This window comes from Myodes glareolus, chromosome 3 (assembly GCF_982192425.1).
Source record: "Myodes glareolus chromosome 3, mMyoGla1.1, whole genome shotgun sequence".
NCBI classification, from domain to species: domain Eukaryota; kingdom Metazoa; phylum Chordata; class Mammalia; order Rodentia; family Cricetidae; genus Myodes; species Myodes glareolus.
In genome coordinates this window covers 68,258,078-68,279,772 of record NC_142028.1, presented here as the reverse complement: position 1 = coordinate 68,279,772, position 21,695 = coordinate 68,258,078, and the positions used below count along the sequence as shown (strand labels likewise).

The following is a 21,695-nucleotide window of genomic DNA, read 5'->3' as shown; positions in this document are numbered from 1 at the left end:
GTGCAAGCCTTTAATCCCAGCACTCGGGAGGCAGAGGTAGGCAGATCTCTGTGAGTTCGAGGCCAGTCTGGTCTACAGAGTGAGTTCCAGGACAGTCAGGGCTACATAGAGAAACCTTGTCTTGAAAAACAACACAACACAACAACAACAACAGCAATTTAAATTACATTTATTAGTGTGAGTGCATGTTGAATCAGAGGACAACTCCTGAGAGTCAGCTTTCTCCTTCCACCCCATAGGTGTCAGGGATGAAACTCGGTTTATTGGCAAGGACCTTTACCTGCCAAAGCATCTTGCAGACTTTTTTTTTTTTTTAATTTCAGATTAATTAGAAAATTCTTGAGTTGGGTTTGCTGGTGCAGGCCTAAATGGATGATAGAACAAATTCAAGGCCAACCTGGACAAATTACTGAGATTTTGTCTGCAAATCAAAAAGTAAAGCCAGACGATGGTGGTGCATGACTTTAATCCCAGCACTTGGGAGGCAGAGGCTGGTTGATCTCTCTGATTTCAAGGCCAGTCTGCTCTACAAAGTGAGTTCCAGGATGGCCAGGGCTGTTACACAGAGAAAGCCTGTATTGAAAACACAAAACAAAAACAAAAGTAAAAATAGTGCTGGTAGAGCACTTATGTAACATGTGGAAGACCCTCTGTGCAATCCCTAGTATCAACAAAACACAACAAAACCCTGATAAAACTGGGAAGATGTGGAAAGACCCACAACGATGTTTAGTCAGTGTGAACTACAACAGAAGTTTCAAGTGGACGGATGTCCTAAAGGTTTCCAGATAAAAAAGTACTTCTGGGTTGAAGACTCATAGTGACTAATTGCATAACAATGGCCTCCCAAAGTTGTAAAATAAAAAACCTGTTAAACCAGTATTTCTACAACTTATCAACAGAGAATCTCTGTTTCCCTCTGTGATACTTACTAAAAAGCTACAATGGGGATCTGCAGATGGCTCAGCGGGTAAAGGTTCTTTTGGGAAAGTCTGGTGATCTGAGCTCAACCTTTGGACCACGAGTGAAGTAGGCGAGACCCAACTTCCAGAAGTTGTGCCCCTCTGTTTACACACACACACACACACACACACACAGAGTAAATACATTTTAAAGTTGTTTTTGTATACTATTTATTTTTATTTTTATGTGCATTGGTGTTTTTCCTGCATAAATGTCTGTGTGAGGGTGTTGGATACCCTGGAGTTGGAGTTACATGCAGTAATGAACTGCTATGTGGGTGCTGGAAATTGAACCTGGGTCCTCTGGAAGAATAGCCAGTGCTCTTAAATGCTGAGCCATCTCTCCAGCCCTTAAAGTTGTTTTTGTAAAGCTACCATGGTAGGTAATAATACAGGTTAAAATGTATACTTGGTTAAAATGCACAACCCACTGAAACTAGTTTAATTCCTAGAAGATACTGTTATTAACAGGCATATATCACCTTGCCCAGCTTAATTTTTTTTATTGTATTATTATTTTGAGTCATGAATTTCTTAAAAACAAAATAAGGGGCTGACAAGATTGCTCAGTGGGTAAAGGTGCTTGTCACCAAGCTTGACTGCCTGAGTTTGATTGGTGGGACCTGTTTGGGTTCAAGCATCACCCTAGCCCCTGGAATCTATATATCCAAAGAGTCTGTAATGTTTGGGTTGAAGTTCCATCCCAAGCCCCCTCCCCTGGGAGTTGCCTCAGTCCACACTCCATCCCCAGAAAGCCTGCCAAACAGTGAACCCTCCCCAGAGAGGAGGGAGGGACCACTCCCACAGGGTATTTAAACAGCAACCCAGAGAACAAACACGTGATTTTCCTGGTTTTCTGGTTCTCCTTCCCCATTTCCTCTCTGGGGACTGGAAGTCCACCTGGGAGAGCATTGGTATCCATTAAATATGGATTTTTCCTAATTTGATTTGATTTGGTCTGATTTGGATCATTGCATTGGCAGAGAGGTTTATCAGCCACAAAAACTTTTCAAGACTAACACAGTAGGAGAGAATGGACTTTCACAGCTGTCTCTGATCTCCACCTGCACACATAATTATTTAACTGAAGCTTATGTGGGGGCTGGGAATTGAACCTGGGTCCTTTGGAAGAGCAACCAGTGCTCTTAACCACTGAGCCATTGCTGTGGGACAATGATCTTGTACCCTGTAAAGATTTTTCAGTTGTATTGCTTTAATAAAATGCTGATTGGCCAGTAGCCAGGCAGGAAGTATAGGCAGAGCAGCCAGGCAGGAAGTATAGGCGGGGTGACAAGAACAGGAGAATTCTGGAAAGAGGAAAAGAGTCAGTCTGCAGTCATCGTCCAGACACAGAGGAAGCAAGATGAGACGTCTCACTGTTAAAAGGTACTGAGCCATGTGGCTGACACAGACAAGTATTATGGGCTAATTTAAGATGTAAGAAAGAGTTAAGAAGCCTGCACTAATAGGTCAACCAGTTTATAATTAATGTAGACCTCTGTGTGTTTCTTTGGGACTGAACAACTACAGGAATGGGCGGGACAGAAACCTCTGTCAACAAGCCATCTCTCTAGTCCCAGAAAAATTTAAACTCCTAGAATCAAATGTAAATGAAAGCATACATTGTCAGAACCTTTGGGATCCACTAAGCCACTGCTAAAGGAAAAGTCTACAGCTATGAGTGCTTACATTAAAGTCAGTGAGAACTGGCTGACACAGAAGAAACTCTACACACTAGAAGATGAAAGGATTGCCCGGGTGGTGGTGGTGCACACCTTTAACCCCAGAACTAGGGAGGCAGAGGCAGGCAAATCTCTGTAGGTTCAAGGCCAGCCTGGTCTACAAAGTGAGTTCCAGGACAGCCAGGGTGGTTTACAGAGAGACTCTGTCTCAAAAAACCAAACAAAAGAAAAGATAAAAAGACCTTCATGCTCACAGTGGGGCAGAATCCATTGTAAAAATGGCTATCTCACTGAAGGTAATGTATACATTTACTGAGATTCACATCAAAATTCCAAAGGCATTCTTCACAGATTAGAAAAAACAAGTCTAAAGTTCACTGAAGCACAAAAGTCCCTAATAGCCACAGCAACCCTTACCAGACACAGCAGTGCTGGAGGCACCATGATATCTGATCTCAAGTTCTCTTACAGAGCCACAGAAACAAAGCCAGCATGATCCTGGCATAAAATTGGACATGTAGATCAATGGACTAGAATAGACAAACCAGAAAGAAACCTAGAATAGCTGCAGCCACTTCATTTTTGACAAAGGTGTTAAAAACACACTTTGGAAAATGCCTTCTAAACAAATGATGCTGGGAAAACTGGATGTCTACATGCCAGGTAAAGGGACTCTGGGTGCCTGAGCATGGAGAGCATGGCTCCGGCAGGCCCTGCCCTTCTCCATTCCTCTGCCTTGCTAAAAACATTACATTCCTAAAGCTAGACCCTTATTTGGCCACTTCCTCCTCCTGAGGCTGACTACCAAGGTTCAGCTATCACAAGTATTGAAGTCAAAAGTCCCATTTGGTTCACCTAATTAACACACCCAATTAAAATTAAACACCACATCCTAACATGGGATTTCCCCTTTTACCTTAACAAACCACCATTTCCTGTGGGGCCTGTCTCCTCTCTATCCAGAGGCAGTCCTTTGTCCCTGACCCTTCTCCCTTCTTCTCTTCCATTTCTCCCTCAGCCTCTATCTCCTGTTTTTGTCTCTTATTCTCTGCCCATTGTCTCTCTGGGGCAAATAAATTTTCTTTACGTTGAGAACTTGGTCTTAGGGGTCCTGAGCTGATACCGTTTCCTTACACCAGACATGCACACTTGCAACTGGGCACTGATGCGGAAACAAGAGGATCACTGGGGCTTGCTGGCTGCCAGCCTAACCAGGAAATTCACAGCCCACATCCGTGAGCAATTCTGCCTAAAGCAGAATTGAAGGGTCTGAAGACAAGAATAAAAATATAGAAATAGAAATATAGACACTAAAGATTAGAAGGTAGAAGTTTAGGATGTAGGAAGAAGGACACATAAAGCTGTAAACCTAAGTAAACTATCAACAACTTTCTCAGCAGATCACAGATCAATCTTCACAGGGATTACTTTCTTGGATGCCTGGGAAATCTCCATCACGTTAGCTATTTACAACTGACTTTTTTATTACAAGGCCAGAGCATCTCCCTGTAAACTGAGGGTAGTGTCTTGACTGTCCTTAACAAACAGTAGGTGTGAACTGAGTTTAACCCTTAGGAGACAGAGATATGTGACCTCTGAGTCAGACACTGTCTCTGTTATGGGAGACTGGCACTACCAGAGGAGAGGCATGACCTCAGTTTGTACTCGGGGATACCAGGAGACAGTGGATAAATAAAAGAAGGTTTTAATGAGCTCTGATAATGAAGGTTGTAAAGTATGGCAGTCAATTTACCTAAAAATAATATGAAAAACTTTTCTTCTAAGTTCTCAGTCCAAGAATCCTAATTTATTAACCTTCTAGTGTTACAAGCAGCCCCCTTTCTGACGAATTGCTAAAGATATCTGTTTTCTTGCAATTAGTGAGTTTCGTTGTAGTCTCTCCTAAAACATATTTCATGATGGCTGCCTAATTACTCATGGACACTAGCACTCACTCCCCTCTTTAGGGTCTCCGCTGACCAACCCAAGGGTCAGGGCAAGGTTGTAAAATTCTTTTGTTCAGGGATAATGCCTGGTGCCCCTGCTATAAAAAGTAGGTTCAAAAACCAGCCGTTTGCCACAGCCTAACAAACACCATTTCTGGCTGTGGTCTCAGCTAGCTGATAAGCTTCTGTGCCCCGTGGTGTTTTATTTTTATTTTTTATTTTTAAGTTTGCTTCTGGTTTTCCTAGGATCTGGTTTCTGGAATAAAGTTTGCTTCTGGTTTATTAGACTTGGTGGTGTTCTCATCTTTGTGCGACCCCCCTGGACCCAACAAGAATAAGGTGAAGAATGATAGAGGGCTTCCTGGGCCTCTGTAAATGAACACAGGTGCATAAGCCAGCACACGATGTACCCATATGATTCAAATGCATACATACTCATGATGTGCAAGCACATGTATGCATGTACACACATGTGTGAACACACACACACACTCTTGATTCAAAATGGATCTGAGATTTTAATGTAAGACCTAAATCTCTGAAAATGCCGGAGGAAAACATAGATAAAATACTTCAAGACACAAGCAATGACTTTCTGAAAAGAACTCTAATCGACAGTGGGACTATATAAAATCAGAAATCCTCTACACAACAAAGGAAACAGTCATCAGGCTGAAAGACAGCCTACAGAATGGAAGAAAAATAATCTGTCAATCACACATCACAGAGTGGATTAACATCTAGAATATATAAAGAATTATAAAAATCTATAACCTCGTTGGACCAATGTATAGTGCAGACATGTCTCAAAAGAAGAAATATAAATACCAATAAGCTGAAAAAGTGTTCAACATCCTTATCCTTAAAGGAAATGAAAATAAGTTCTCTGAGATTCTATTTCATCCAATCAGAATGGTTAGTACCAAAAAATATTGGCAAGATGTATAGAAAGAGGAATTATATCCATTGTTGGAAGGAAGGTTAAACTGTGAGCCACTGGAAACCAGCAGACAGGTTTCTCAAAACACTGAAAATACTCATGTTTGGCTCGGGGCATCACCCCAGCTCCACCAAACAGTGAGCCCTCTCCAGGGAGGGTCAAGAATGTCAGGTAACTCCTCCTCAGGGAAGGTCAAGACCACTCCCACAGGCTATTTAAACTGCCCCCCAGAGGATGAACACATGGCCTCCAGGTTACCCATGGTCTTCCCTTTTCTCTCTTCCCCGCTCCATGTTTTCCCAGGGCCACCTGGGAGTATTATTATTTATTAAACATGGGCATCTTTTAATTCAGTTTAATTTGGTTTGACTGGAATTATTTGTGTTGGTGGAGAGGTTTGTTGGCCAGAAGAAAATACTTAACAACTGAAATATATAATCCAGCTACACTGCTCTTGGGATTATACCTGAAGAACACTAAGCCAATATATCCCACAGATACTCACACATTCATGTTTTTGCTGCAGTGAGTATACTTAAGAAACGAGTCTAGACCAGATGTCCATGGACAGATGCATAGATAGAGAAAATGTGGTACAAACGTTTTTTTTGGGACAGGATTTCATGAAGTTTGAGCTGGCCTCAAACCTACTATATAGCCAAGACTGGGTTTAAACTCCTGATCCTCCTGCCTTCTCCTAAGTGTTGAGATTACAAGCTTGGGCCACCATACTAGCAAGCAGTGGAACTGTATTCAGTCATGAAACAAAGTGAGATCATGACTTTGGAAGTCATTATGTTAAGCAAAATAAACCAGATTTAAAAAGATAACACCAGATATTTTCTTTCATATGTGAAACCGAGATTTAAAATTATGTATGTGTATATATACACACACACACACATATGTAATTTACACGTGTGTGCATGTGTAGGTCATGAAACTAGAAGGCAGATAACAAGAAGGGGAAGAGATGTTAAGAGGTATGGAGAAAGAGAGGGTCACAGATAATGTGACATGAAGGTGAGGGTGCAGTGAGAGACATCAGAAGGAAAAGAAGTGGAAGGCTGGTTGGGGGAGGAGAATGAATGATCCAGTGCAGAATGACACATGGGTCTGAAAATGCCACAGCAAAACCTACTATCTTCTATAGTAACATTAAAATTGATATTAAAAAATATTTGTTTATTATGTATATAGTATTCTGCCTGCAGAATGTATGTATGCCAGCACACCAGAAGAGGGCACCAGATCTTATTACAGATTGCTGTGAGCCATCTTGTGGTTGCTGGGAATTGAACTCAGGACCTCTGGAAGAGCAGTCACTGCTCTTAACCTCTGAGCCATCTCTCCAGCCCTGTAAACTTTTATTAAGTTTTGCATTAAATTAAAGGTCAAATGTAGGGAGACTCACTCTATTAAATCTAATCCTGCTATTTTCATAAAAATATTTCCCTCTCAAAGGAAGGAAAAGGAAGAAATTGACTTGCTACAAGTTACATGTAGAAATAACTAGGGACATAGAGAGAGTATTATTATTATTATTATTATTTTGCTGAGGTTCAGAAAAAACCACATGAGAAATAAAGTTCTAAATGAAAGCCTTTGCCCTACGATAGGCTTACCTGTATCCCAGCATGACTACAGAGATAGAAGTCAAACTCATACGGGTGCGTGATGTCGGTGTCAACCGTGGTTCCAGCTGGGATGTTGCCACTTCTCCCAACCTAGATGTTTTTGGATCAAATTTTAAATCAATGAGACAAAAGTTAAAAAATGTATCAAAGTACATTCAAAACGTTCAAACACATAAACTGACCCCCACATTCTACTACTTTCAGCCTGAAATATTACTCAAACGTCTATTAACTACAGCCCTCAAATAGTCTTAGTTCCTAGTTTGTTTTTTCAAGATTTATTTATTTATTATGTATACAATGTTCTGCCTGTATGTATGCCTGCAGGCCAGAAGAGGGCACCAGATCTCATTACAGATGGTTCTGAGCCACCATGTGGTTGTTGGGAGTTAAACTCAAGACCTCTGGAAGAACAGCTAGCTAGTGCTCTTAACCTCTGAGCCATCTCTCCAGCTCCTTCCTAGTTTTTAAAAATTATTTTATTATTTTGTGTGTATTGGTGTTTGGCTTACATGCACATGTGTATCAGATTCTCTGGGACTGGAGTTACAAACGGTTGTGAACTACCATGTGGGTGCTGGGAATTGAACCCAGGTTATCTTTAAGAGCAGCCAATGAGAGTCCCAAACTATCATTCCAGATTTCTATTCTTTTTAATTATTGTTTTTAGAGACAGTTTCACATAGCACAAGCAGGCTTCTTCATTTGCAATACAGGGATGATAATAATAATAATAGACATTATATATAATATATACTATTATACATAATAATAACTGAATAGAGTTTGGGAAGATTAAATCAGTTAAAGTTCTCAGGTTGGGTATACAGCTCAGGGTATATAGCCTAGCATAATGAGGGTTTCCAGCACCACAAAAAGAAAGGGAGGAGGGGAAGAAAGAAGGAAGAAGGGACAGATAAAGAAAGAAAGGAGGGAGGGAAGGAGGGGCAGGGAGAAAAGAAAGGAAAAGGGAGGGACAGATGTGGGATCCTGATGGTGAGGCAGAAGCATGGCTTGTGACAATATTATGACAGACATAAAATTACCCTTTCCGTTCTGTCAGCACAAAACAATCGTGTGTGATGTCTCTTCTGAACTACAATGTAGGTTATTCCAGGTTGATAGTCTTTCTCCAAACTGATACAGGCTTCTCGAATTGCTAGTAGCTCATAGTATAATACCTAGAGAAGATACAACAGAAAGAATGAATACAGCTAGTTTTCTTTTACTTATTTCAAAGTAAGATAATGGTGTAACTCCATGACTTCTTTTATTTTTAAAGATCAACTTTCATTCATTCATTTAGTTTTTGGTTTTTTCAAGGCAAGATTTCTCTGTGTAATCCTGGCTATCCTGAAATTCACTCTGTAGATCAGGCTGGCTCCAAACTCAGATCCACCTGCCTTTGCCACTGGAGGGTTGTGGATAAAAGGCATGCACCATCACTGCCTGGCTAGATCAATTATATTTTAAGTCATGTGACTGTGTGTAAGTGTGAGTGTGTGCACATGACTACAGGCGCCCTGGATGCTAACAGAGGGCATCAGATCCTCTGGAACTTGCTCTGTAGACCAGGCTGGCTTCGAACTCACAGAGATCCCCCTGTCTCTGCCTCCTGAGTGCTGGGATTAAAGGCGTGCGCCACCACCACCTGGCTCCATTGGAACATTTTAAAGAGGAAAATCTACAGAAGCATCAATTCTGATTTTGTAAACTTTTTATTTCAGGTGTTCACCTTTAGAACTGGATACCACATCATAAAAATAGCATTTGGTTTATTTATGGTCTAAATATATTCTAGGCAACCAACCTGTCTAAACTGCCCTTCTGAAACACCATCCCGATAAAAGATAATGCGAGTAGGTTTGAATCGGGTTGACTTATAAAACTGGATGAGAAGTTCCCGGACCATGGAGGCCAAGTCCTGGATGATCTCCTGCCGAGGTCTCTGAACTCTTACTGTGGCACAGTATCTGCTTGGATGGGCATCCATGCTACCTACAACCTGGTTGGAAAAAGTGAGAAAAAAAATTAGTATCAAAACTTAGACTATCTTTATTTAAGTCTATATTTTACTTTAGTCTTAATGTTTCTCAAGATTTACTTTGAAAGTAACAAAAACCAGACAACTCTCAGCAAAGAGAAAAGCCTAGAATAGTGTCAAAAGTAATTGGGCAGCATTTTTTCTTTCTCCATTTTCAGGTGTGTAATGTGCATGTGTGCATATCCACATTTTGCATGTGTTTGGGCACACGTACATGCTTCCCCTACACGTGAGTGTGTGTATATGGAGAGGCAGAGGTTGCATAGTTATCAAAATAACAAGCAGGCAAATTACAAAGGTTATAGGAGAACTAAGGGAGTTAACAGATTTAATAGGTGTGTTACATGGAACGTGTACCCTCAAACCAGAATGATCGACCTTGGCAAAACTCTCAAACCCAAAGGGCAATAATGAAAGTTGACTATAAGGAAATCATTAAAGAACTGCAAAGATTAAACACTAATCCCCACCCCAAAACAAAATACAAATCAGGGGCTGGAGAGATGGCTCAGCAGTTGAGAGAATTGCCTGCTCATGCAGAAGAACCTGGTTCAGTTCCAAGCGCCCACATGGTGGCTCACAACTGTCTGTTAACTCCAATTTCAATTGGAGGGAATCCAATGCCCTCTGGGCTCCATGGGGACTGCCCACATAAGCTACACAGACACACATGCAGGTAAAACACTCATACACATAAAATAAAAATGAAATCTTAAAAGAGAAAACCCAAATCATCCAAGCAATGAATGGACCAATGACGTAAACAGACATTTCTGAAAAGAAGAAACACAGGGCCAGAGAGAGCTCAGCAGGCAAAGGCCAGGCAGCCAAGCCCGCCAGCCTGGATTGGATCTCTGGGATCCACTTGGTAGAAGGAAAATTGACTCCTAAGTTGTCCTCTGTCTCCACGTGTGCCGTAGCATGAATGTGTACCTCTCCCCACAAATAAAAGCAATGATAAAGAGGGAATACAAATAACCAATAAACAAACTTGGAAAAGGGTTCAATATCCTTAACCTTCAGGGAAATGAAACTAAAGTATGCTGCGATTCCATCTCACCCAGTCAGAATGGCTGCCACCAACACACAAATGACGACAAATCCTGGCTAGAAAGTGCCAAGGGAGGAACTTACTAGTCTTTGGTGGGAATGTACACGTGGGCAGCCACAAGTGAAATTAGTTGACAGGTTTTTCAAAGTACTGAAAACAGAACTATCATATGACTTAGTGACACCAGCCTTGGGTACACACCTGAAGAACTTAAAGGCCACACAGACCACACAGATACTGTGCTTCCAGGTTTATGGCTGCAGTGTTGACAACAGCTAAGAAACTACACCAGTTTAGACGTCCACTAGCAGAAAATGTGGGCCAGTAATCTGGGTTAGGGTGGACGCCAGGGATGGAACTCAGATCGTCAGGCTTGGTGGGACAGCCAACTTCTGCAAGTTATCTTCAGACTTCTGACCCCCACACAGATGCCCCCAATAGATAGATAAATAAATAAATGTAATAAAAATAAAATGTGGTACATGTACACACAATGGAACTTTATGCACCTATAAAGAAAAATTAAATCGTGATGCTCAGAAAGGCGAATACAATGGAAATCATTACATTAAATAAAACAAGCCAGTCTCAGAGAGTCTGAGACCAAATGGTCTCTCTCATACACAGAACCTAAATTTTAAATTTTATTTTATATATATTTCATATACACAAGGGCACTAACTGGGAGAATGCAGGGTCCAGCTAGAGAAGGGAGGGGTACTGCTGAGGGCAATGGAGGACAAAAGTGACTGAGAACAAGAATACTGGCATATAGGTTATGTAGAAGCCATGGAGAAATTCTTGGTATGCTAACCCAAAAAATTAACAAAAAAGAAAACATCAAATATCAAATTTTGAAATGTGGAAACCAAAACATTGCTATTAGTGTGGACTAAGATACAGCAGACTTGTTTGGAGAACTCACAGCAGCAATGGAGGGCTTCTTCCCATCCCCAGCAGGTGGGTGAGTGACGTCTGCGCCCAGGAAGATCACTGGTTGCTGGAACACAGAAGGTCTTAAACACAGTTTTTAAAGGGTTAGACAGTTCATTTGTTTCATCTGTTTCACATGATGCAATGTAACTGCAAGCCACTGACAGTCCAGGGACGCCCTCTATCGCCATAGACAGCTTCACATACCCGAACCACTGGCTAACCTTTTTCTTTTGTTTGTTTGTTTTTCAAGACAGGGCTTCTCTGGATAGCCCTGGTCGTCCTGGAATTCACTCTGTAGACCAGGCTGGCCCTAAACTCAGATCTGTCTGTCTCTGCCTCCCGAGTCCTGGGATTAAAAGCATGTGCTACCACACCTGGCCTGACAAACTCTTAATTCATGAATCTCTAGTCTGTTACATCTCTGTGATGTTTTGTGAGAATTTTCATGTTTTAAACAGTGGTACTGGGTTGCAAAGGACAACCGATACTAATATTCTATGTAATGGGGACAAAATGGTATATTTCTTCATAGTATATCATTAAATTTTATTAATCTAAAAAATCTACTTAGATTTTAAGTCTATGAGACTTAAGGACAAAATGGATCAGCAAGCCTTTGACTTTTAGTTTCAGTCTATTTTACACTTTTAGGCAGGGATTATAGGTGTCTACTATTCCCTGGCCCAAAGAATAAAATTTGAATATATATTTAATAATCATAAAGTCCTATCATTGCTTTATATTTTAAAACTTCATCCTTTAAAATTGAAAAGCCTGGGGCTGAGAGATAGCTCAGCAGTTGCTTACCCAGAGAACTGGGGTTTAATGCTCAACACCCACATGGTGGCTCCAAACTCTGTAATTACAGTCCTGGGGGACTCAACACCTCTCCTTGGCCTCCATAGGCACTGCACATACATGTGCACAGAGACACATATAAAATAAAGGTTAAAAATAGTTTTAAGAGATATTTAAGACTATTTCTTAGTTCTTGAACATGTTGGCTAAATTCTCTATTTTATTTATGAATTCTTGAATACATTGGCTAAAAGCTTTACCTCATTTATGAAGCTCATCTCCTGTTTAACAAGACAGAATCTCATTATAGCTGTCCTGGAACTCTGTAGACCAGGCAAGTCTCAAACTCACAGAGATCTGCCTGCCTCTGCCTACCGAGGGCTGGAATTAAAAGCGTGTGTTTAACCAATGAATTATGTCTCCAGCTCCAACAATCTCTTACCCTTGTTAAACAGTCTATATAGTTCACAGGAGAGTCACTAAGGGTACTTCTAATATCTGACAGCAGTTAGTTAGGCCTATGTAGAAAAACAGATAGTGAAATAGAATAGCTTACCTTTGATGAGGTACAAGAATATTATTGATTCCTCCAAGTTTAACATTGATTTTTAGGCACAAGTTTGAGAGAGTTTGAGGAGATGTTTTTATTACATTCTTGACTTGCACACACTGTGTAGCCATTCCCAAAAGTGTATCTCCTACGCGTTTCACCTCCGCTATGGAACAAAGGCAAATAACTCAGTCAGAAAAGGAGGCACCTGAAAGTGAATTATAACTCACTGGCAATAAAGCTATGCAGGATACCCTAAATATACCAAGTTATATTATAGGGCACCTGAAATTAGACCAATACTGAAACAATGCTATTAAAATGCATGAAAATTTTAAGCATTGACTTAGAATTCTTCTATTGGCTTATTTTTGCATATGAAAAGTATATATAAAAGCTTATACTTTTAACCAGGCATGGTGGTGCACGCCTTTAATCCCAGCACTCAGGAGGCAGAGGCAGGTGGATCTCTGAGTTTGAGGCCATCCTGGACTACAGAGAGTTCCAGGATATCCAGAGAAACTCTGTCTTGAAAAAAATAAAAAATTACACTGTTTTTATTTCATTCTCTCTCTCTCTCTCTCTCTCTCTCTCTCTCTCTGTCTCTCTCTCTCTCATGTATGAACACGTGTATAATGTGTGTGATGCATGCACATGTAGAGGTCAAAGGACAACTTTGAGGGTTGGTACTCCTCTTTCAACTTTACATGGGCTCCAGGGATCACATACAGGCTGTCAGACTTGCATGGCAAGTGCGTCTACCTGCTGAGCTACCTTGACAATCCAGAAAAGTATATTTTTAAAACTGAAGGAAAAGAGAAAATGCTTCTCTCAATTTTAAAGGATTGGTAAGTTGAAGACAATAAAGATGCAGAAGGGAGTGGCTCCAGGAGGAATTGGAATTCACTGTATGCACGTATTAAATTATGCAAGAATAGAGTACTATATTTAAAAAGATGCAGAGGAACTCTGTAGTTAAGAACTAGAACTAGTCTTACAGAGAACATCAGTCTGGGTTCTACCATTCCCATCAGGAGGCTCGCGACACCTGTTAAGTTCAGCTCCAGGAAACTGTACACCTCTGGACTCCATGGACTCCACACAGACATTCATACATCACAGGATTTAAAATAAAATAAAAATTTTTAATTAAGAAAAATTATGTGTATGATGTTTTGCTTGCACATCTGTGTACCACTTATATGTCTGATACCTGAGGAGGCCAGAAGAAGGGCATCATGTCCCATGAAACTGGAGTTACAGATGGTTGAGGGTCACATGTGGGTGCTGGAAGTTGAACCCAGAGAAGCCAGTGCTCTTAATTTCTGAGCCATCTCTCTAACTCAATTTTTTTTTCAAGGCAGGGTTTCTCTGTAGCTTTGGATCCTGTCCTGGAACTAGCTGTTGTAGACCAGGATGGCCTTGAACTCACAGAGATCCTCCTGCCTCTGCCTCCTGAGTGCTGGATTAAAGGTGTGCCACCACCTCCCAGCCAATTTTTTTTTTTTAAAAAGAGGCAGGTGGATTTACAAAGATAAACGATCTGTTTATCCTCCTCCACTTCTGCCTGGATAGGATGCAGTCTGTCTTGGCTGTGAGGTGGCTGCGAGGTGGCTTGAGAAGACTATCCTCTAGTCACACTTTCCATATTCTAACTGCTAGTGTACTAATTTTTGTGGCTGTTGTTATTTCTCAAAATTTACTGCCCTTTGATTTATTATAAGCTAGACTCTTAAACCATCGCTTTGAGCCACTTTTCTCATGCATGACATGTATGTACAGCACACACCAATAAAAAGACTGTTGTTCCCCTGTTAACCTGTCTTTTGTTTGAGCAATTTGTCATAATTATGACTATTTTTACGATGAAGAAAAGGAAAAATTATAACCATAAAAATTATAAAGGAAAAATCTATAGAAAATAGCATATATAATCCCTTATCATCATTTTATTATATCCTTTCCTGCAATTTTCTCACTTACTTTAATGCACTTGTAGTCACAGTATTCTTGTGGCTTTCAATTCTATTTTCCAACCTTTAGTTGAAGGTGAAGCTTTACAGCAGAAGAAAAAAAGAGGAGACAAGATGCCCAAGGGAAAGAAGGCCAATGGGAAAAAAGTGGGCTTGACCTCGGCCATCGTTAAGAAACAGAAGACCAGAAAGGAGATGAATCCTTTGTTTGAGAAAAGGCCTAAGAACTTGGGCAGTGGGCAGAACATCCAGAAATATCACAGGCTTCGTCAAAGGGCCCTGTTACTTTAGGCTGCAGGACAAAGGGCCATCCTCTATAAGTAGCTCAAAGTACCTGCTGCCTTTAATCAGTTTCCTTAGGTCCTGGACCAACAAATAGCTATTCATCTGCTTAAACTTACCCACAAAAACAGGCCAAAGACAAAGCAGAAGACACAAAGGCTGCTGTTCCCTGCTGCAAAGGGGACATCACAACTAAGAGACCACCTATCCTCTGAGCAAATGTCAATACAGTCACTTCCTTGGTGGAGAACAAGAAGACTCAGCTGTTGGTGACTACACATGATGTAGACCCCTTTGAACTAGTGCCCTGTGAGGGAAGATGGGGGATCCCCAACTGCATCATCAAAGGGAAGGCCAGGCTAGGGCAGCTGGTCTACAGGAAGACATGCTCCACTGTTGCCTTCACACAGGTCAACTTGGAAGACAAGGGTGCTCTGGCTAAGCTGGTGGAAGCTATTAGGACCAATTACAGTGACAGATATGATGAGATATGCTGCCACTGGGAGGCAATGCCCTGGGTCCTAAATATTTGTCTGGTGTGAGATGTCCTTCTGTTTATGTGTTGCTTTTATTAGTTAATGAATAAAGAACTGCTTTGAGCCTATGGCAAGGGCAGAACAGAACTAGGCGGGAAAAGCTAGGCTGTATGCTGGGAGAAAGAGGGTGGAGTTGGAGAGAAACCATGGAGCCGCTGGAGACAGATGCTGGGAACTTTAGCTGGTAAGCCACTGTCATGTGGCAACAGATAGATTAATAGAAATGGGTTAAATTAATATATAAGAATTTGGGCTGGAGAGATAGCTCAGAGGTTAAGAGCACTGATCGCTCTTCTTGAGGTCCTGAGTTCATTTCTCAGCAACCACATGAGTTTCTCACAACCATCTATAATGAGATTTGGTGCACTCTTCTGGTCTGCAAGTATATATGCAGGCAGAACACCGAATACTTAATAAATAAAATCTTAAAAAAAGAGAGATTAGCCATTAAGAAGCTAGAGCTAATGGGCCAAGCAGTAATTTAATTAATATAGTTTCTGTGTGATTATTTTGGGTCTAAGCTAGCTGGGTGGTTGGGAACCAACTAGCGGCCTCCCTCCTTCTCCAACATTTGTCTTGAATTGTCAAACTGGAAAAGGCAGAGGTCAAAGAACTCGCCACTAAACTGGGTTAAATGTGCTGCTAAGTTTTCTGTACATAAATATACTCACAAACTTAAAAAAAAAAGAAAAAGGCTCTTTTTTCTTTTCTCCACCATAAAGGAAATCTAAGTATAAATTGTACTGTAGATTGCAGTGTGTACGCGTGGGTGTGTGTGCATGTGTGTGTACGTGTGTGTATGAGAATCTGTATGGAATTGAAAGGACAACTTCAAGTGTCATTCTTCAGGTGCCTTCCACCATTTGTTTGAAATAAGGTCTGTCATTGACCTGGAACTTTGGCAGGGAGCTTAGGCTAGCTGGCTAGTGAGCTCCAGGGCTCTTCCTGTCTTTGCCTTCCATTTCACTACTGTTGGAGTACAAGTGTGCATCATCATGCTTGTTTTTAACATAGGTTCTGGGAATCCAAACTCAGGCCATCATGCTTTATAGACTGAACCATCTTTCCAGTTCCAACATAGCTTTTTATATAAAAATACTTGGAAAATATTTTAAAATTAAAACTGAGAATGTACTATACATCTATTTGCAACTTGTGATTGTCACTCAGTACAATGTGCTTCTGAGCCTCAACCTATAGGTTGTTCTTGTCACTTACAATGACATCAGTTGCTGTTCTCAACTACCATAATGTATATGCTGATATATTTGTAGGTGGTGTCTTGGCCAGTGTCCTATTGCTGTGAAGACACCAAGATTCATGGAAACGCTTATAAAGGAAAACATTTAGTTGGGGTCTTGTTTACAGTTTCTACATCTAGATCCAGCAGATCTTCCTACAGGCAGCAGGAAGAGTAAAGACAGTGGGTCTGACATGAGATTTTGAAACCTCAAAGCCCACCCCCAGTGACACACTTCCTCCAATAAGGCCACACCTCCTAATCCTTCCCAAGTAGTTCCACTCCTTGATGACTAAGCATGCAAGTGTTTGAGCTTAAGGGCAACAAGGGGAACACTCTTATTCAAACCAGTACAGGTAACTTTGGTTTTCTGTTCTCTCTCTCTCTCTCTCTCTCTCTCTCTCTCTCTCTCTTTCCCTCTCTCTTTCTCTTTCCTTATTTAGACAGAGTTTCTCTGAGTAGTCCTGACTGTGCTGAAACTTGCTTTGTAGACCAGGCTAGCCTAGAACTCAGAGATCTACCTTGCTCTGCCTCCCAAGTGCTGGCCTTAAAGGCATGCACCACCGTGCCTGGCTACAAGTTTTTGTTATTACAAACAATACTATGAATTAACATTTATCTTTTTGTTTTATTTTATCTTCAAGGTACATTTCTCTAAGTAAAATCTAGGATTCAGAAGAAGATTATGGTGTATGTGTGTATAAAATATCTTTATAGATATTGACAAACTGTATTGCCAAAAAGTTCATTCATTCATCAATAAAAAATTCACAAAGCATTTATTAATTTGGGTTGTGTGTGCATTGAATGCTATGTGCATGTGTGGTGGTCACAGGACAACTTGCAGGAATCAGGTTTTTCCTTCCACCGTGTATGTTCCAATAGACTTGGTGGAAGACCTTTACCCACAGAGCCATCTTGCCACCCCTCAAAAAAACTTTTAATGAACAGCTAATGACTAGTATTATAAAAAGCACAGCATATGAGGCAACAGAAACTGTTACTGTGTACTTGATAAAAGGCTCAAATGGGACAATACAAATGTGAACGCAACCTTAAAGAGAGGTATAAGGTTCTATATAAGGAATAAGAAAGAATTTGATTTTTGTTAGGGAGGTCAGAAAGGCTTTTGTTGAAATTCAGGTGACTACTTTGCATTGACTCTTGGTGAATATGGGAAGTGGAGTAGGAAAAGCAGCACAAACTGAAGGAAGAAAATGGGTGGGGTCCCTGCGGGGATCTGAAAATAAAAGGGAAGCACAATGAAAGCAACACTGAAAGAGCTTTGCCAGCTGGGGCGGGGAGGTCACCAGTGACGCAGGGCTTAAGACTTCTGATGCTTTCTGACACGTGCTTTGGATCCCAGACCTCTGAATCTCTTAAACTACCAGAAGGTTACATTCCGCCCAGAGGCTCCAGAGACATATCATGAAGTTACCAAACTCATACCAGGGAAACTCTTTACATTCTTTCCTATTGGTCTAGGAGCAAGAAGACATTTTTCAATATGCAAATAAATAGTAGTATTTACATCAGGAAATATTCACATATTCACATCAGGAAATATTAATTCAAGAAATAAATGACCTATCAGTTCCCTGAGAAAATGTGGAGGAACCTTACATGTATGTTGATAAGTAAAAGAAGCCTATTAGAAAGACTGAATAGCCTGGTGGGTGGTGGTGGCACATACCTTTCATCCCAACGCTTCGGGAAGCAGAAGCAGGCAGATCTCTCTGAGTTGAGATCAGCCTGGTCTATAGAGCAAGGTCCAGGACAGCCAGGGCTACTCAGAGAAACCCTGGCTCAAAAAACCAACCAACCAACCAACCAATCAATATAAAAAAGGGAGAAAGATAACTCCATACAACTACATACAAAATGACTCCACTTTATGACAATAAAGAAAAAGCCAAACTAGAGAAATAGTAAAAACAAAACAAAACAAAACAAAAAAATCAGTGGTTTCAAGAATTGAGGGAGGGCCGGGCGGTGGTGGTGCACGCCTTTAATCTCAGCACTCTGGAGGCAGAAGCCAGTGGATATCCAGGAGTTCAAGGCCAGCCTGGTCTACAAGAGCTAGTTCCAGGACAGGCTCAAAAGCTACAGAGAAACCCTGTCTCAAAAAACCAGAAGAAAAAGGGGGGGGGCGGGTAGAGATGGAGGATGAACAGAGAAACTATTCTGTATGGTGCTGTAATAATGGATACATATTTGCCAGACCTATGCTGCTCAACAAGAAAAGTGGACTTTAATGTAAACTGCGGACAATGCATTAATAATAGTCACAATTAATAACTTTAACAATGTGGGTACTGTTGGACCAGTAAATGTCCTGCATTTAGGAAAAAGGTTAGTGGCTGTGTAGGAAAAACCATGCAAAGGGCAGATGACATAAGGGAACTCACTAGACTGCTCAATTTTTCTGTAAATCTAAAGCGATTCTAAGAAAGTATCTCAGTTCCACAGGTGAAGAAAGTAGAGCTTACTACAGTTAGGTAATTCAGCCACACCAGAGAGGTAGTACAACTGGCAATATCTGAGCACTGAGTAGACAGTCTATCTCCAGAATCCGTGCTTGGATCCTGCTACCTCATTCTGCTACTCAATTACCCCAAAGCTTTCTGACCACACAATTCTTCCCTCAACCATTGCTTGTGATGTCTCTTTTCGGTACTAAAATTCACTTCTCAGAGTCTCTTTCTGTGCTATTTAGTTTACAGGCTTTGCCTTAAGGTGATATGTGGTTTTAAATACAATGGTATAAATATATTTTAGCATTTGGAAATCTTAGGTTATCTAATCCTGAAAGCAATGTTAAGCAGGAGAAGGGGAAATGCAGTAGTTCTGTTGTTGCAGTGCTGAGATCAAACCCAGGTCTGTATGCATCTTAGGCCAGTGCTCAGTGCTCAGTGCTAGCAATGAGCCAAACTCTCACTCCTGAAAAACGCAGATTTAAAATGTCCTTACCATACACAGGCGTCTTCCCTGGCAGGATGACGATAATGAGCTGCAGTCCTGAGTAGGTGTTCTTGAGATGCCGGAACATGGGCTCCACGCTGTCTGCTCCCTGCGCATATTTGCAGAAGCAAGGCTGACCCTGGATGGGCATCCCCGCATCCTTGGAAATCTTCCGCAGCTGGTCTGTGAAACCTCTAGAGAAGGTAAAACCACTAAATATAAACACTTCAATCTTTTGTGTGTGTAGTCTTAAGGATTGGACCCATGGCCTGTGCGTTTATGCTGCACTGAACTGTATCTCCAGCTCCAAACTGACCACATAATAATGAAAAGTTTAAAGAGAGAAATGGAAGCTGAGCATGGTGGCCCACACCTTTAATTTCAGCACTTGGGAGGCAGAGGCAGTGAGTTAGAGGCCAGCCTGCTCTGCAAGGCGAATCCAGGACAGCCAAGACTACATGGGAAACTTTGTCCAAGAAAGGAAGAAAGGGAGGGAGGATAGGAGGGAGGATGAAGCATAGACTGTTTTGTGTGCCTGTTCCATATGCAAAAGGTTACCAGATTACCAACGCTAAAGGCAACAGAGGGACCAGACACCTGTAGTAACCTCCCTCAATCCTTTGTGGTTATGCACAGTCCCTAGTGGGGTTAGGGAGAAAACCTGGTTGGTAAAAGCTTTGTTGTGCATGTCTGTACTTTTGGCGCTGGGGAGGCAAAGAGAGGAGACTCTCTGTGACTTGATGGACAGCCAGTCTAACTGAATTAATGAATTCCAGATTCAGGAAGGTAAGGTAGAAGGTGACTGAGGGAGACTCCTAAAATCAACTTCTGGCCTCAACATGTATGCACATATCTGCACAAGGGCACGTAATACATGTATACACATATATACGCGCATACAAGACTCCCATTGGATGTCTGAAACTGAGGCTGTTACTAGACCCTATAATTTAATACATTTTTGATCTTAACCAATGGGCACAATTTTGAAGTCTCAGGTATAACAAACAAATCTATTTCTTTGTAATTTCTTTCCTTTTTTCCTTCCTTCCTTTCTTTCTGAATCAGGGTTTTTCTGTGTAGCCCTGGTTATCCTGGAACTTGCTATTTAGACCAGGCAGCCTTGAACTCAGAGATCCACCTGCCTCTGCCTCCTGAGTGTTGGGATTAAAGGTGTGTGTCACAGCATTAGGCCTTATAATTTCAAGAATAAAAACACTCATTCTTAATATATATCTTTGAAACTTCAGCATGAACTTATCCTTTCCTTATCAAGTTGACAACTTTTGCCTTTTCACTTAAATAATTCAGGGAGTTCTAGGCCAATGAGAGGCCCTGGTCAAAACGGAAGTAAATAATGCCTGATGAATGACATCTTAGGCTAACCTCTGGCCTCTACACGCACAAACAATGCACACCCACACACACTTGCACATGTACACACACACACACACACACATTATTTTTGAGATTGGATCTTGTTAGCTTATGATTCTCCTGCTTCAGTCTCCCATGTAACTGGAATGATAGGCGATCCCAGCCGGATGAAAGAAACAGTTTTAAAAGTTTATGGGCTAAATATCTCCATTCAGAGGCGACATTGGTTAGAGCATGAGAAGAATAATTTAAAGTTGGAACTCAGGGCGAAGGGTGGAGTTCAGTGGTACAGCTCATTGGATATACAAGGCTCTGGGTTCACTCCCCCCCCTACAGTCCATTGGATATACAAGGCTCTGGGCTCACTCCCCCCCAACCCCATGCAGCCCATTGAATATACAAGGTTCTGGGTTCACCGCCCCCCCCGCCCCCGGTGCCACCAAAAATAAAAATTACATTTAAAAAAAAATTCGAAACACAAAGGTCCCCAGACCAAACCAAGGTAGCAGCTTACTTCAGGATTTCCTCTCTGCACTGCCTCTGTGTGGCAAAACAAGCTATGGCCCACATTTTGATTTCAACTCCTGTGTGGAACTGTTTTCCTCGCATGTCCCACACGCCGTGGCTCGGTGTTGCCACTGTCCGGTTCTGTGAGACAAATAACACGACAGAGAAACAAGAGCTTTACCAGACAATGCATTCCAGTGAGCTCAAGGAAGCGTCTCAACTCGTTGAACTGCTAACATCCTAAATACTCTATGTGAAGTTGATTTTTCTAAA

At 41.3% G+C, this 21,695-nt stretch overlaps 1 protein-coding gene across 4 annotated transcripts in view; it reads right to left on the bottom strand.

Annotated features, from left to right (window-relative positions):
• The window catches only part of Ago3 (argonaute RISC catalytic component 3), a 112,197-nt gene that overhangs the window by 17,119 nt on the left and 73,383 nt on the right, over positions 1-21,695 (bottom strand). For 3 of the 4 annotated variants that reach the window (XM_048434409.3, XM_048434412.3, XM_048434411.3), the window contains 7 exons: positions 21,430-21,563; positions 19,548-19,732; positions 12,553-12,712; positions 11,188-11,278; positions 8,978-9,172; positions 8,214-8,348; positions 7,156-7,257 (listed from right to left, as the gene is read on the bottom strand). In XM_048434409.3, coding sequence (XP_048290366.1) covers positions 7,156-7,257; positions 8,214-8,348; positions 8,978-9,172; positions 11,188-11,278; positions 12,553-12,712; positions 19,548-19,732; positions 21,430-21,563 — 1,002 coding nt within the window. Of the gene's footprint in view, positions 1-154; positions 574-7,155; positions 7,258-8,213; positions 8,349-8,977; positions 9,173-11,187; positions 11,279-12,552; positions 12,713-19,547; positions 19,733-21,429; positions 21,564-21,695 lie in introns of those variants that run through there. The other variant, XM_048434410.3, reaches the window with a different exon arrangement.